Raw genomic sequence first — 16,511 nt, 5'->3', positions numbered from 1 at the left:
AGAGCGGCAGCTGGTGGCCTTCACTCTTCCCCGTACCTAGCCTGAGGCCCTCAAGGATGCCCTACTTAGGTGAGGGGATCAGGCCAGAAGGACACCCCCATGAGGCTACTGGGCTCTTCAGTGCAAACCAAGATATTGGAGCCCTCCTAGATTGCAGGGCTAGGCAATGCTTCTGGAAAAGACAGGTGTCCTAGAATCCTGGAAGGTCAAAGGACTTAAGGACCTGATAACTGAACAACAGGAGGAGGATGGAATCCTTTGATTGCCACAGGTCCTGGGGACAAAGTGGGGACAGACCCTGCCCAAGGCTCCCACATTCTTTCTAGGGAAAGGGACAAACTCTCACAGGAGATTTGAGGTATTTAGGGGACAGAACTGAGGAGCCCTGGACAATGCCTTGAGGTGAGCATTCCTAGAAGACAGCATTTGCATGGTAAGGGTGGCCAAGTCAGAAGAGACAAGAGACCTCATGGCCCCGAGAACATGGTACTGAGGTGGCTGGGGAGCTTCATGAGGCCAAGGTTTGTGTATAGATGACAGTTGCTCTAACCACATTGCCTCTCTGGGATGTAGCTCAGTTGGTAGACTGCTTGCCTATTATGCACACACACGGGGTTCCATTCCCAGCACTATATAAACCAGGGGTGGCAGTGCAGGCCTGTAACCCTAACACTTAGCAGTGGGAGGCAGGAGGATTGCAAATTCAAGGTCACCCTCAACAACCGTCAGCCAGCCTGGGCTACACTAGATCCTATCTCAAAAATAAACGAATAAAAAAATCTTAAAGTTCGCCCTGGTGTTTCAATATTCTGGAAACAGGAGACCCGCGGCTGCTCAGAGGCAAGGCTCCCAGGAGAATGACCTTCATCTCGGTAGTGGAAGGTGGAGTCTGATGACTGCCTGTAGCCAGGAACACTCTGCTGTCAGAGGAAATACAGAAAACAGGCCAAGCAGGGTCCCAAGCACACACTGAGCACATGGGCCACTTTGCATTTGCACACGACTTGGCTGCTTCTTGGGGTCCAGGATTCTTATTCTGTGGTCACTTAGTTCCAGACACCTTAGAGCTCCTTAGTGGGCGGTGGGTGGGAAAGGGCCTGGCTATCTTCCATCTTTTCTGAAGGAGGCAACAAAAGCCTTTGGTTGAAGGAAGAAACGTGTTCCTGACAGCCTTGGCAGTGGATCTCCACAGGGTGAGGCAGAGCACCCTGGGCCTTGAGGTAGCAAACGTAAATGACCCTGGTGCTCACTGTCAGCTCTCATATCCTCTCTAGGAGGAAACACTGGGCCCATGGTAGCTCTACACTAGCCAGATCTTGGTTATATTTTTAAATCAGCTTTGGCTGTTGTACAAACACGCTCCGTGGTCGATTCACAGACCCTGACTCAGAGTAGCACGGGACACATCTCCCGCTGTACGAGGCTCTGTCCCAGTGCCGCCTTTTAAGGGGCATCAAAGGCTTGTCAGTCTGCCAGCACTTTACCAGCCTCCAGTGTTCCTGGCTCGTCCTACACCCACTGCGTCACCGATGAGCAATCCTGCTGCAGGAGCGCCAGCAGGCAGCTCAGCTCTGGCAGGCCACAGGCCCTCCTTCCAGCCCCAGCACGCACAGCTCTTCTCTCTAGCCTTGCTGTTGGGTCAGTCTGCTCTGGCCCTGCGCTGGGCATTTCGTGTGAGCCCCACACTAAGGCAGTTCTCTCAGGACACTCTTGGGCTCCTGCCCTCTGCATAGGGAAGAAGGCTGCCACAATCTCCCGAGAGATCCGGCTGGTAACTGCAGGCACCCTTCACCTGTCTCCTAAGCTCTCTCCTGGCTACTTCAGGAGCAATGTTCTCTAGTCCACAGGCCTCCTTGGCTCTTGCCAGCCCTGCTGGCTAGTCTCTCAGGAACTGTTAGGACTTCATGCTCCAACTAGGTCCAATAAGGCCTACACCCCACATGTTTCACTAGCGGAACACCTGGTATGTGGGTGCTGGTGTTCTACAAGGTACCTACCATGCCATGGCTCATAGGTGCTAGAGCAGTGGGGGTGGCGCTGGCTGCCACATCCTGCTGAGTCGGCAGACACGCTGTCTCTTTACCTCTCACGGTGACAAGCAGCCCTCAGATTTGTCAGACAGAAATCCAGACTTGATTTAAGAGGGCCATTGCTGAATGGTAAGCCCTCATACCTCAGCTGCTTCTCCTGTGACAGGGGGCTAGTTACGGCGCCTGACTGGGTATACGCACAGCATACCCTGGCATGGAAGGTTGGGAAAACATGTCCATTCTCTGAGTGCCCCACCTGCTCCAGTGATCCCTGCCTGATATATATCCATTGTTGAGTGCTAACTACTTCTGAGGGACCTGTAGCCTTTCCCTGGACCCTGCTACCAGGCCTCCTGGGGCTCCACCTGGTGTTGGGGTGTAGGGCTTGCAGCAAGAGGACAGTAGCACTCTCTTGTTCCCCTTGGGCTTTTACTGGGTGAGCTACTTAGAGAGTGGCCATCAGCCATAGAGACATGGGTGCTGCACTCGGAGGCTCACTCTCTGGTGACAGGCTCTGGGCATGTGGTCTGTCTTCCTAGACGCCCTACAACTCCTGACCCTCACCTCGCAGGGCCCCTCACCATGGTGCCCTCAGAGAGGCAGGCCTAGAGGCAGCTAAGGTGCCAAAGGTAGGTGACAAAGGCCGGGGCTTGGCTGCGGCAGACCCCAGCTAGTGCACATCTTACCTGTTGGTGCCTTTTAGAGGTTCCTGGGCAGTGGGCAGCACCTCTGGGGAACTTGGGCCACCTTTAGGCCTGCCGAGAGTCTTCTGTGGGTCAGGCAGAAGGAGAGAAAAGGTTCAGAGGAGCCTGGGGTGGTAAAGCAGATCCCCCTATGGCCTCGAGGCCTACCTCCAGCGTGCCGGGCAGGAACAGGTAAGGCTGCATGCCAGGCGGAGGGGCTCCGAGGAGGATGTCCACAAACTCGGCACAGCCGTGGTCCACTTGCTGACAGCAGGGTTTGTGTCTCCTGGCTGGGCGGAAGTTTTACCCGGAAAAATAAAACAGAGAGAGGCCCTGTGAACCCTGAGCAGACGGAGAGTTTCACTGTCATCGGGTGAGTGGACGGGGGGCACGAAGCAGAGCCTGGCTGGGGACAAACCTTTGTCCTGGGTATTTCTCTCAGCTAGCCCAAAAGAGAGAGGAGTGTGGACAGGGAAGTGTGGAGGCTGGGAGATAACTGTGGACACGCAGGGCAGACAAGAGGAGCTTGGATCAGAAGCATGGGCCGGGCAGAGTGGATAGGACAGTGTGTGGAAGGGAGTGTGCGAAGAGGGCTATAGAGCAGGCAGCGTGGGTGGGGCAGCAGAGTGGCAAGGCACGGTCAGAGTGGACAGGTGGTCCTTCCCAAACACATAGCACACCACAGTCCACTTTCCTGTAGGACTAAGCTCCAGGGTCCTTCCAATGGCCCTTATCCTGAAGGTTCTTTATTGGAGAAGAGATGTGACCTCCTAAGAGCCAGAGGTCCAAGATGGTGTCTGTGTGTGTGTGTGTGTGTGTGTGTGTGTGTGTGTGTGTGTAGGGGGACTCTGGCTAGAGCAGGAGCCTCAGATGAGCTACAGAGGAGATGGGGTGTTTCATGAAAGACTTGCACAGCAAAGGCAGGAAGACAAGGGTAGAACAGAGGGCAGTTCGAAGAGGGGGTACAGTTTGGGCCAGCATCATTAAGGGTGCTGAGATGCCTTAAGACAATGTCTCTTTGAGGAAAAGGGGTCTTCAGATAGGAAGACTCTGGCCGGCTCCTTGGTGGGACTAGGCTGAGTGGGGGAGCATCTTTCATCTCTGTGTTAGACAGGGCCCTGGGGCCAGAGACATTAATGTCCCTTCCCCAGAGCCCCGGTTTGCAAGAGCTGGGCCTCTGAAATATCTCCAGATTACAGGTGGGAGAATTATTTCTCTCAGAGGTGTATTAATTTTGTCTTATGGTGCACTAATAAAAACCTTTTTCTTATGCAAGGGCATTTCTGAGCTAACGTCCTTCCCCGCAGCTCTGTGCCTTGCACCACTGATGTCCTGGGCAGTGACTGGGAACCGCAATGCTGACAACGTGGTTTCTAGCTCTCTGTACACTGGAGGACCATGTGGGCTGTGCTCTGCCACCTCCTTCAGAGCAAGTTCCAGGACAGCCAGGGTTACAGAGAAACTGGGTCTTGAAAAAAAACAAAGAAAACAAACAAAGAAAAGGAGCAACTTTTGGCATTAAGATCCCAGCTCTGTCTTCATATCTCAGAGGCTTGTGCACAGTTAGGGTGACTGCTGGGTGGCCCTGTACGTCAGGCTCTGACTGGCCATGTACTGGTTCTAGGGAGTGGAGTAGTGTACAGACCCAGCAGGATCTGATGGGTCCAAGGCTATGAATGTCTGCACCCCTCGGGCTAGGAGGTTCTGGTCACACAGCTAAAGGACTTCTCCAGAAGTCACAGCGGCCAGCTGGCACCTCCAGAGCAGCTGCTCAGTGCCGCTCATCTGATGACCTCCCTGCTGCCATGTTGTTGCTGGAAACTGCAAGTTCAGACAAGATGAACGGTAGCCATGACAACAGGACATTCCCATTACTGATGCTAACCACAATGCTTCATGGGAAGGATGACATGGAGTCCAGCTCCTCAGTCTACACAGGGTTGGCACTTGAGGCCGTCTGGATGTGTGGCAGACCTCTCCCTGCCCCAAGAAAGGCTGCCTGGTAGGCCACAACACTTGTTACAAGTCAGAGAGGCCTTCACTTCCTGCCTTTGCCTCTTTGATCCTTGGGGCATAACAGACTGCTGCCTCAACAGGCCTTTGCTCTGCAGGGATGGTGTTCAGGCAGGCCACCCAAGGTCCTCAGCTGCTCCCCCTATACTAACCCTGTGCGTATCTGGTGGGAGCTCTTAGAGGAGGGGTGACTCATGGCTGAGGAAAGGGGAGAGAGGCACCCACAAGTATGCGGTTTCCCTGGAGGAAAGGGGCCACTTGGCAGGACTGCCAGCTGGAGGCCTTGCTGGTTGCTCTTAGAAGTGTGAGGTGAAGCTGACTGACAGTTCAGCTGCCCAGGAACATGTATGCTTCTGTCCATGGCTTGTCCACGGCGGATGAGGACCCAGGTTTCATAAGAACACAGTCAGTACCCTCTGCACCCAGGCTTCAGGGGACTGTCACCTGTCCCTCTGTACCCAGGTTTTGGGGGACTGTCACCTGTCCCTCTGTGCCCTGGCTTCAGGGGACTGTCAGTTGTCCCTCTGTACCCAAACTCAAGGGGAGGGGGGACTGTCACCTGTCCCTCTGCACCCAGGCTTCGGGGGGACAGTCACCTGTCCTGACTGTCACCTGTCCTACCCCATCATCACTGGCTACTGCCCAGCCCCACACCACACCAGGCCCTGCTGCGGGTACCCCTCACTTAAGTTGGTCTCTGTTCTTCTGAGCAGACCCCCTTCTCTCTCTTCTTGAGTGTCACATTCATTCAGCGCAGCCCCAACTCCTTACCCCTGGGAGAGCAGATACACAGTTTCCTGCAATAGACACACACTGTCCCAGGATATCCACATAGTACAGCCACAAGCACTTGAGCCTCTAGACACAACTCCTGTCCTCCCCCTTAACAGAGAAACAGCCTTTGTCCAGTCCCGTGTCCCCACTCTTCTCACTATTCTGCTCCCTGGGCAACTCTGGAGCCTTGTGCTTGAGCCCAGGCTGTGATGGTCCCACCTGGGCTCTCTGTCCCCAGGCTGCCCTGGAACTCACTTCTCACCCCTGCCCCCAGCATAAGACTGGTTCAGACAGAGCAACCCCCTCCTCAATCCTCAGACTGAGCCCTTCCCCTCTGCACCCTGAGGCTACCCATTCTTCAGATAGCCCTAGAGTCCCTCTCACCAGCCACCTCTTGTGTCCCCAGGGCTTGGTGTTCCCTTCCCATCATGCTACACAGACTGTTGCAGGTAACACCTGGGGATGTCCTGACCAGTTTTGCCCCAGCTGCCGGGAATCTCTCTGGTTGTGGTGTGTCCCTCTTACTCAGTTCACCCTGGGGCAACCACTTCACCTGTGTCCACCCAGTCTGCAAACGTGGTCCATAAGAGAGATAAGGCAAAAGCCTCCTCAAGGCTTAAGATCTTACTGCCGAGGAGTGATAAGCCACTGAGCTGTTATCAGATAGGGGAACAGTGCTGTCAATAGGAGTGTCTGCCTTCCAGCCTTGGACAGCTTCGGGTGGGGGCGGGGAGAGGGGCAGGGAGTCAGTCACTTGCAGGAGAGGTATTACAACACTTTACGCCACGCCATCCCTGCAGCTGAGAGACCACCCTGGGCTGTGGGGTTGGGGTTCTCACTTTCACCAGTTCTGGGGCAAGGGTTTTACAGCAGATACTTTGTAGCTACCGAGTGCTATGGATATTTCTGCTACATTTGTAGCTACCTAGCCTTATGGATATTTCTGCTACATTTTTGGAGGCTCCTCTGCCCTGGAGCTACATCTGCTTACCTCCCCCAATCCAAGGGCCCAGGGATGGGATTCTTAATCTTTGGAAACCAACCCTAAGGCCTGCCAGTGCTGGTGGCAATTATGACTTTATCAGCAAGATAAAGGTTGCTGGACCACCTCAAGGGAGGGGGCTGGAGTCAGGGAAGAGGCTCTGCTAGGGATCAGAGCAGGCAGCCTGACCTCTCTGTGAAGGAAATACCAATTAATTATCTTTTTTACAGGCAAACCAATTAGACTCCCTAATCACCTGTGTAGGACACGGAGGCAGAAGGCAGAGAAACTGCAGGAATAAACAAGACGGAGAGGACAGGCCTCACCGTGAAACAGCCGCCCTGGGCCCAGGGCTCGCCAAGAGGAGCACAGGCCCAAGGCTGAGATATTTTCTTTGTTTAAGTGAATTAAAAAACTCAAATGTTACTAGCCCCGAGGGGACAGAGTGGGCTCGCCTGGAGGTGACCAGACACAGGGCATTAGTCTTCCTTGTGCACTCCATTAGCCAAGGAACAGTGCAGGGCCTGGGTAAGTTAGCGGCGGTAGGGTTCCCATCAAAAGGACACCTAGAGGAGTTGTGCATCCCACCAAGGGCCAGACAGGCACCCTGGGTTTTGACAACCGCCCAGGTGTCCAGGTGAGGGCTTCTGTGCCGTCAGTATGGCTGCCCTGATCATCGAGGGATGCTCTTGTTCTTTTGGCCTGGCTGTGGCTGGAGCTAACCTGGAGGGTCTGCCATCTGCTGACAGAGGTTCCACCCCTAGAGCAGTGGGCAGCAGTGCCTGATTTCTATCCAGTCTCTGCACGGGCCTCCCTAGCACGCAGCCCTCTAGCTCTCAGATTCCTTAGTTAGCTTTCCACGGGCCAGCAATCACGTGCGGCACCCGGAGGCTTCCAGGACCAGAGTCTGATTAAGCACTTCTTACACAGCTTGCACACACCCAGGGATCACCCACTGCCCCCTTTACAAGTGGGGGAACAGGCCCAGGCACACAGGGCCACAGGGCCCCGAGTGCCCCACTGCTCTGCAGGTGACCTGCCCTATGGGTTGTTCTTACTTCCGGCTGGGCTGAGGAATGGTTTACAATGTCTCTCACAGTCTCCAGCTGGTGGCACTGTTTTGGGAGGTTGAAGAAACTCTGAAGGGAATCAGGTCACTGGGGCATAGATTTGAAGGTTATATCAGGTCACTGGAGCATAGATGTGAAAGTTCTATCAGGCCTCTAATCTACTCTGTGGTTTCTGTCCATCAAGAAGTGAAGATGGAGGTAGGTGAGCTGGCTCAGTGGGTAAAGAACTTGCTGAACAAGCCTGAGGACTTGAGTTTGGATGCCCAGTGCAGTAAAAGCTGTGTACAAGCACCTCCGGCTCCGCCTGCCACCACCACACACTAATATATGGAAAGACCACCTACCTCAGTTATGTGTTCCTGCTGCTACAACATCTTGCCTAAGTGCATGGGGCCAATTGGCCATGGATGGAAACCCTGAAAACCATGAGCCAAAATAAAACTTTGTTCCTCTGAGTTGCCTGTGTTGGATGCTGTGTCATAATGGACCAGAAGTCACTACTACAGGTCATCTGTCTGGTCACTAAGGTGGAACTGTCTCAGTTTTGGAGGGCCAATGTCTGTGTCTGCATGCCACATGACCCCTCCTGAGGCTATACTATTTGACCTGGGGCTAGGGGGCCTAGATGGAGAATCATCTGTGTAAATGGCTATTTAATGTGTAGGAAAATACACGCCAGTATCTAGCTTCACCCCTGCCCTGCTCCCTCTCCCCATAGGCCAGTTTTTGATGTTTTTTTTCTTTTTGAGATTTTATTATTTAATGTGTTATGGTATTTGCCTGCATGTTTGCCTATGTACCACATGCATGTCTGATGCTCGAGGGGGCAGGAGAGGCAAAGGGGCCATGAGGTGCTGTGGCTGCGCAGAGCCCATCCTTACTGCACTCAACACTTGTCTCCCAGGAGGGACCCAGTGTGGTCTCCCTGCGTTCCTGAAGCACAGAGAGTGGAACTTATCCTTACCTACGGCCCTGTTTCCCATACTCTGAGTGTTTTTCAAGAGCTTGCCTTGGGACCCAGAGTGTGAACACTGGAGTGACTTTCCTGCTTGAGTTCTTCATGGTGGCTTTAAAAAAAAAAAAAAAAAGGGCAGGGTTTCATTCTATAGCCCAGGTGGTCTAGAGCTATGGAGCACTGGCCAGCCTTGAAATCCGATTTCAACCTCCCAAGTGCTGAGGTAAAAGGCACGAGCCCCTGCCTGCCCATGTGACTTTTTTTAATTTTTTTTTTTCTGAAGAGCCCACGCTCTGTGCCACGCCTAAGCTGGTTGGAAACTCCTTTGTGAAACTCGCAGCCTCAGGCACGCGGCTGTTCCATGCCTGCCTCTGGAGCTCTGTGTCAGAACTGCCTTGGAACAGGGAAGCCGGCGGGCTGCTGCTGGCAAGCTTCCAAGACTTGGGCTAATTCGAGGTTCTTTCTGAGTCTGTTTCTGACACCCCCGCCCACTCCTCGCCTTCAGGAGGCTCTCCCCAGCCAAGCTGTTTGTATACAGTCAAACAGCAAGGCTGGGCCACTGGGACGGGAGCAGGCCCTGTGGGGATGCTGGAAGGGCCCCAGGCCAGGAGGAGCTAGTATGGGGGTCCCAGGTGCCTGCTTATGTGAGGTTCCTGATCACATTTCATCTGCAGGCAGCTCGCTCTGCTCAGAAGCGGCAGCTGTCTGGGGCAGCCGGTTGGTTAGCAAGAGCAGAAAAGCAGGCAGCAAAGCCAGCCCAGATACAAGTTTGGGTGTCCACTAAGCCCTCCTGAAACTTTGCCTCATGCTAAGTGGCTTGTAGCCTGGAGTATGAGACCCTTACGACCCTGGGCTGACTGGATACTCACAGTCCTGGAGCGAGCAGAGACTGACTGGAGAGCCCTGGGTCAAGGCCACAGATGAACAGCGCTCTGATCACGGGATTAGGAATGGCTAGGGTTCCCACTCTGTCCAACCTCATGCCAGCACTCAAAGAGAGCAGAGAGGCTAGGTGACAAGGGGTGCTGGCTATGGGGAGTAGCAGGCAAGAAGGGGCCACGAGGTCAGTATTGCAGCTGTTCTCCTTGACTTGGCTTCTCTCTCACTTCCTTCCTCTCTGTTCCTGAAGCTGGGTTAACACAGCATATACCTTAGGAGGCTGAGGCAGGGGAATCTCTTATGAGTTTAAGGCCAGCCTGGTCTACACGATTGAGTTCAGGACAGCCAGGACTTCACAGACCCTGTTTTGTTTTATTTTGTTTTTGTTTTTTGAGACAGGGTTTCTCTGTATAGCTCTGCCTGTCCTGGAACTTGCTCCGCGTAGACCAGGGTGGCTTCATACTCATAGACCCCCCCTCCCCCCACCGCCTCTTCCTCTTGAATGTTGGGATTAAAGGCATGCTCCACCACCACCTGCCTCATAGATCCTATCTAAAAAATTAAAAATGAAATGCAATAAAACTGGCCTCAAGGCTGATCAGGATGCAGGCAACCTTGCTACTTGTCTGGTGGGAGGGCTTTAGAATGGCCTAGAATCATAGGAGACTGCGATCTCAGCCCTGCGGGTCTCCTGAGACAGCAGGCATGAGACTGTAAGGCCTGGGGCAGTAGGGAGCTACTGTTCCCATGGAGACAGACCCTGGTCTGGAGATCTCTGCTTGTCCCTGCTGCCTCTACCAAGGTCCTCCATGGAGCAGACCATACTTACTTTCTCAGCCCCGCCCAGCCCCGGAATGGTTTCTGCATTGGCACAGTCAGCAGAAGATGACAGCAGAGTCAGCAGGGCCACCCGTGCAGTGACCGTACATGTGACTATCTACCATTCAAGATGCAATGCTTCCAGTGCAGATGGGGCCATCTGAGAGGGCCACTGCCCCAGGCCACTCACTGCCTTGACTTGCTGCCCCAGAAGACCTGTACCACGGTAGAGCATGCCACCACCTCCTTTCTGGCAGTGGTGGGGAGGCCTCCTGGTTCTGAGAGCTAGGGGGACTCAGATGTCCAGCTCAAAACAGAACAGTGGAGCCAAAGGTAGATGGGAAGAACCAGGCTTCTTTAAGGCTGCCCAGCTGCCCACGGTCCTACTGTGGACCATGGCTACAGAGGCCAGTGAGCTTCCTCATGCTTGGGCGGATGGGCACAAAAGGGCTGCAAAGGTGCTGCTCAAACCTGCCCAGCAACTGCAGGCTCTGTTAGGAAACTGCAGGCAGGAGGGGAGGAAACTGCAGGCTGTTAGGAAACTGCAGGTAGGAGGGGAGGAAGGTCTTTTCTTTCTTTACTCATAAAAGCTATTGGGGAGCGAGGGGTGTGGCTCAGTGGTATTTGTGTGCTGGTATTTGCAAGGCTCTGGCTTCCATCCCTAGTACAGCAAAAGTCCATCAAGATAAAGCGTCTCAGTTCTACAGACAGCTGTAGACACAGCCGATATCAGGGCCTGCAATTACCCTAAGGTTTCCCAACCTTCCACTGCAACTCACAGAGCACCTGTCCATGACAGGAGCTCAAGGCCAGAGACCGTGGCCTCTTCCTGACTGCTGTGACCCTGGGACTTATGAAAGTTCCAGGCTACGCCCTCTGGGGAAAGTCTGTCTGTCACAGGTCCTATTATAGTTAGAGGCAGACTGTGAGTTTTTGGCAAAAGTGGCCTCAGGTCTGCTCCCATTCTTGAGTGGAACGGATGTTCTGTGAAATTACTAAGGGTCCACTCTGGGGTTTGGTGACAGTGACAGCTTCCAAGCTCTACTGGGCTCCACTATTTCTTTCCCTTGGACTCTGCAGGGTTTTATGGGGCTCCAAGGCCACATAAAATGCCACATGCCATTAGCCTTCCATGATATCCCAGATATGCTTCTTCTAGATTCAGGCACACTACTCAGTGGCCTCTAATTCGGGGTCGTTCTTCATTTTAACGCCCAGTTGTCTCAGGCTGGCCTGCAGTGCCTGCCCCATGTGGCTGGAGCGCCCACCTCTGGCAGACACTCTTACTGGTTCACCTCCCATCCAGCTCTGCCGGGCCTCACCTCTAGACAGGTTCTCATGAAGCCAGTGTGAGAGCCTCCAGCACCGGGTGCTGGGCCTGCTCTCTGCTCTTGCGGTGGGGGCTGCTCACAGGCCCAGCTGTTTGTACACAGGTACACAGGTCCACATCCAGTCTACATTTGCCTATAATTCAGGTGCTGTACTCAAACGCCCTTTGGCTTCTGAGGGTCTCATTTTCCATATCTGACCCCTTGCCTCAGGGCTCTCAAGGCAGGGACTCTCTGGATCTACTCTAGCCATGCAGTGAGCCTTCTTTATGCCACTTAGGCTCTCTCTTCCGTGCTCACAGGGGCCCCAGATCCCAGATATGTCCTCATTATGAAGACTTAAAAATTTTAGGATTGGGGGCTAGAGAGATGGCTCAGCCGTTAAGAGTACTGACTGCTCTTCCAAAGGTCCTGAGTTCAAATCCCAGCAACCACATGGTGGCTCACAACCATCCGTAATGAGGTCTGACTCCCTCTTCTGGAGTGTCTGAAGACAGCTATAGTGTACTCAAATGTATTAAATAAATAAATTGTTTATTATAAAAAAAAAAAAAAATTTTAGGATTGATTGGCTTAGGACAGAGAGGGAACCTCTGGGGCAGGTGAGATAGCTCAGCAGGTAGAGGCCTGCTGCTAAGCCTGAGTTTGATCCCCTGGAACCATAGAGTGGAAGGAAAGAACCAACGCTGGATAGCTGGGCTCTGACTTCCACATCTATGCCACAGCATGAACACGTCTTCTTCCCATAAATAAAGACAAAAATAGAATTAAACCCCTTTTTATATGTGAAAAGAGAGAACCTGTGAGAACTAAGAAGCCCTAGGAGAGGGAGACAGTGATAGAGATTTAACTTTACTCAAGAGAAAAACAGAACGAAGTCACGCTGAAGGGGCAGCTGAGTCTTGGGGGTGGGGGAGAGCAGAGGTGTCCTCCCCCTCCACCCTGCCTGCATGTCAAACAGCAGGCTGAAGTTACTCAGGGTTAACAAGAGGGGACCCTGCACACAAGCCCTCTGTGTGTCTGCATAGACTGGCATCTGAGCAAACTTCCACTTCCATCGCTGCCTTGGTATGGGAAACAATACATATTTTTATATTATATTTTTCCGGGACTTTCCCTCTATATAATAATTTGTTACAAAAGAATTTATAGTACAAACTTCACTTTAGAAATATGGCTCTCTTGGGCTATTCTGCGGTAATTAACCACAGACAATTAATATTAAAATGCAGTGTCACCCTGCGAGGCGATGAAAATTTCCAGAAATTCTCTGCTAGACATTACGCCACTTTATTGGCAAGACTGAATTAGTGACAAAAGGGCACCTTGGTTTTTAAAATTGCCATACAGTAACAGTTGATTCTTCACAGATCAAATTCAATGAATACTCAAAATCATTTATCCAACACATGAAAAAGAGAGACCATTCAGACCAATTGGAAACATGCAGCAGGATGGTTTTGTGCATGAGTGACAGAGAGAGATGTGGGGCAGAGAGAGAGAGAGAGAGAGAGAGAGAGAGGAGAGAAATCTGACCTCTTACTGCAATGGCTCTTCTAAGTTCCCAAAGCTAATTTGCAAGGGATTGTCTGAGCCACAGGGCCCAGAGCCCACCTCTCCATCCTGCAATCAGCAGCCTGCACCCACCGTGTCCACCCGCAATCATCCGCACCTGCCGCATGAGTCAATGGGCCCAAATTGCGGGGCGCGGCAGACGCCCCACCGAGAACAAGGAACACAAAGGGCTCTGCGCTTCAAGCTGTGGGTGGGAATTACAAAAGGTTAAGAGACTAAATATAAAAAGCCCTTTGAATATAAAATCAATGTGCTTTGTTGCTAAAATCTGGGTGCTGTAATTTATCCAAAATAGGACTTGCAATATCTGGCAATAATCCACGCCTAGGAATTGTCGGTTCTGCTCATCGAAATGCAAATAGTCTACTGGAAACTTAAAAACAATTGAAACAACTGAAATATTTCATACCAACAGAATAATGAAATACCATATTTTGCAATTACCTATTACTGACTTTAGGGCTCCCGACGCAGAGCGTATTGTCTCTCTTCGTTTTATTGTTTGTGAAAGTGGAAACGTGAGTTTTTAGAGGGTTTGTTTCCTGAATTGTCTGGAATCCCAGACCAAGGAAACCTGAGACCCTGAGTCCCAGTTGGAGGCACAGTGGGCCAAGGCCAGGGATGCCTCAGAGTAGTGGCCTCAATGACCTGGTAGCTGGCACATGCTTAGAAAACCTTAAGAAGTCTACCTACAGGTGGGGATAAAATGGCTGTCTGACTCCAGTCTCCGTGGGCAGCAAGCTCTCTGGGGAATCAGTAGCCGCCACCCAGGGACAACGCCTCCTGAAGCCCCTCCTGCCAGCTGTGTCTAGTTCCCTCTCACCAGGCCACTGTGTCACATGTAAGCCTGTTATCTTTTAGTCCAGAGGAACTGAGGGGAGGTTGGGGGCACCACTTGTCTGTAGAGGGGCAGGGCTGTTCCTACCTTGGGAGATGGGACTCCCTCTACCAATGGCTGCTGGCCTCAGGCTTTGGGAACACATTGAAACACTGTAATTGCTTTAAAGTGTGTGCTGCCTCCCGCTCTGCTGTAGTTTCAGGTCTGACTCATGTGTGCTCTGTGTTTCACCCACAGTCTCCTTCTCTGCTCCACCTCAGGGCAGCCTGACCTCCAGGCTGGTTTGCTCCAAACAGAAACCCCTTGGCACCCAACGGTGTGAAACGGAAGGTTGGGTGAACATGCTGTCCTCTAGGGAGTACATGGTGGGAGTGGGCTAGGTGGCTTGTTCCCCTCACTCTCACATCAATGACCCCAAGCAGAGACTGCTGGTCAACCTGGAAAACTGCATATTCGAAGTCAGCTGAGGCCATTGTGGCCCTTTCTACGCTCCCTGCTGCTTTGGCAGAAGCAGCCGCCTGGCCTGCTCACTACCAGTGCTATTACAGCCACAAGCCCGTTGTCATCATAGCCCCGCGGTCTGGGGTGTTAGAGGCTGGGCTGCAGGGCTTTGGGAGTCACAATGGGACAAGCCTTTGTCACAGGTCCAGAGTCTGTGCCTAAAGTGGTGACGGGGAGCGTCTCCGATATCCACCTGTGTACGCAGCATGGATGGTGTACCTTGATGGAATTTCTACTTGCCCAGTGTCCAGTTTCCCCTTCTTCTCTAACAATGGAGCCTAATCTTTGTTGGCACACTATGCTTATCTCTATGTGACAGATATGTGGCTATATGATTGAGTTCTGCCCCTCATATGTTCTCCTTCCTGTTTAATAAGATTTAGCATGATGTCAGAAGCGTCTAGGATCACGCCATGGTAAACAAAAATGACATAGAGCAGAATAAAAGACAGGGAGCCAGGGCTCCATGGCTGGTGACAGACTGCCCCTGCCCCTGGCTTCTGTATGAGGAAGAAGCAAACACCAGTGGAGAGGAAGTTACTACTGTGTTGTTTGGTAACAGCAGCCGTATCTCACCCTGAGCACTCATCTGGCTCACAGCAAAGCTGTATTTGTCGGGAGTGGGGGGGAGGGATGAGACCCACCCTTGTCTCTGGCTGTGTGCGTGGCTTCTTCTTGTGGTGTCTTATGTGCCCTAAGGCGTCTCAGCGAGAACAAGAGCCGTGAAGCTGCCCATCCCCATCACGCGGCCTTCACACAGTTAATGTCTCCTGACTGAGCTCTGTGGGCTCGTCTCTGCCTTGCTCCTTGGTGACTTGTCTAGAGGTAAGTGGACACTTCCTGAGATGACCAAACACAGAGTCAGGACCTCCTGTCCACAGGGCCCATGGGACCCGGCCCCTTCCCGTCCAGCATAGGAAGCGGCTCTGAGCTCTCGCTGCCCCTTGGTCCCTCACATAGCATTCAAAACCACAGGGCCGGAGGTGGCCTCACAGGCCCTTGGCAAGGATCTGCCTAGAAGGGAGAATGCTGGCACCAGGGACCCAGGGAGAGAACAAAGGCATGCCAGGGACAAGAGCAAGATGATCAGTTTCTGTTTGTTTGTTAGTTTTTAAATACTCAAGTCCACTCTAAGGACACAGTCCCTGGTCCACTTTCCCTTTATACAATAAAACTGCTTTGGCTGGAATCTCTAGGCACAGCTTGGCACTTCTGTGTAGGGCTTGCCTTCTAGCTCCTTGTCACAGGTTGAGGCATGCCTTCCCGGATGCCTCCTTCCTGCCAACCCAGAGAGGGGGCTCTAGGGGCAGCCCCAGATGTGGGAGAAGCCAGGCCCCTGGCAGCCCAGGCTGTGTTCTAAGCTGCGACATTCAGGCTTCTCAGCTACAGGGGCGCTCATTGCGTGGTGGAGGGTTTCTTTTTCAGACCTTGCTCTTGCCCAGGACAGTTAAGCTTCTGGAGTGACTTAAAGGCTTTGCAGAAAGTCTAGGGAGGAGATGCAAGTGGTCAGTGGGCTCCTCCACTCTCTGAAGAGCTCCAGGCCAGACTAGGAAACTGGAGATGCTAGGTGGGGGCCCTGAAAGTTCTGCTGGGACCACTGGGGCAGAGCAGTCAGGGTGTCTTTGTCACTGGGTATAAGGCAGACTAACAGGAGAGAGTACCTGGAAAGAAAAGGCAGCTTTGGATGGTATGCTGATATCAAGCAGGAAAACTAGCTTAACTGGATCGAAGTTTGAAAATGAGTAGTACAGTAAATCTGTCTAGATGGATCACAGAAATGAAGGGTAAGTCTGAAGGATGGCACGCACTCCAAGGGTGTGCTCTACTTTGTCACCACTGGCAGGGCTGGGCTGGGGGACAGGTGAGGGGAGCACAGCCGCCTCTCCTGGGCTCCTGCTGTCCCTCTTGGCTTGAGCCTTTGCACTTTCCTGCCAGAGATCTGGGTCCATCACACGCAAATGGAAGAATGCAGAAGGATGGAAGGAGCTGTAAAGAGCAGAGCACTGTCTCTGCTCGGTCCTGGAGCCCCTGGGGGCTGACAGACTCCTGCAGAAGGATGGAAAT

The 16,511-nt window shown here is 52.7% G+C and overlaps 1 protein-coding gene across 42 annotated transcripts in view; it reads right to left on the bottom strand.

The window, feature by feature from the left end:
• The window catches only part of Morn1 (MORN repeat containing 1), a 61,865-nt gene that overhangs the window by 13,826 nt on the left and 31,528 nt on the right, over nt 1–16,511 (bottom strand). For 32 of the 42 annotated variants that reach the window (XR_003955040.1, XR_003955041.1, XR_003955043.1 and 29 more), the window contains 2 exons: nt 2,882–3,003; nt 2,717–2,799 (listed from right to left, as the gene is read on the bottom strand). Coding sequence is in view for 25 of the 42 variants with exons in the window: in XM_030253896.1 (XP_030109756.1) it covers nt 2,717–2,799; nt 2,882–3,003 (205 nt within the window). In the remaining 17 variants the exon portion in view is untranslated. Of the gene's footprint in view, nt 1–2,716; nt 2,800–2,881; nt 3,004–16,511 lie in introns of those variants that run through there. The other 10 variants (XR_003955047.1, XR_003955048.1, XR_003955037.1 and 7 more) reach the window with 2 other exon arrangements.

Source organism: Mus musculus, chromosome 4 (assembly GCF_000001635.26).
Source record: "Mus musculus strain C57BL/6J chromosome 4, GRCm38.p6 C57BL/6J".
Lineage (NCBI taxonomy): Eukaryota > Metazoa > Chordata > Mammalia > Rodentia > Muridae > Mus > Mus musculus.
The sequence above is the reverse complement of the archived record's forward strand: the minus strand, read 5'-3'. Positions and strand labels throughout refer to the sequence as shown.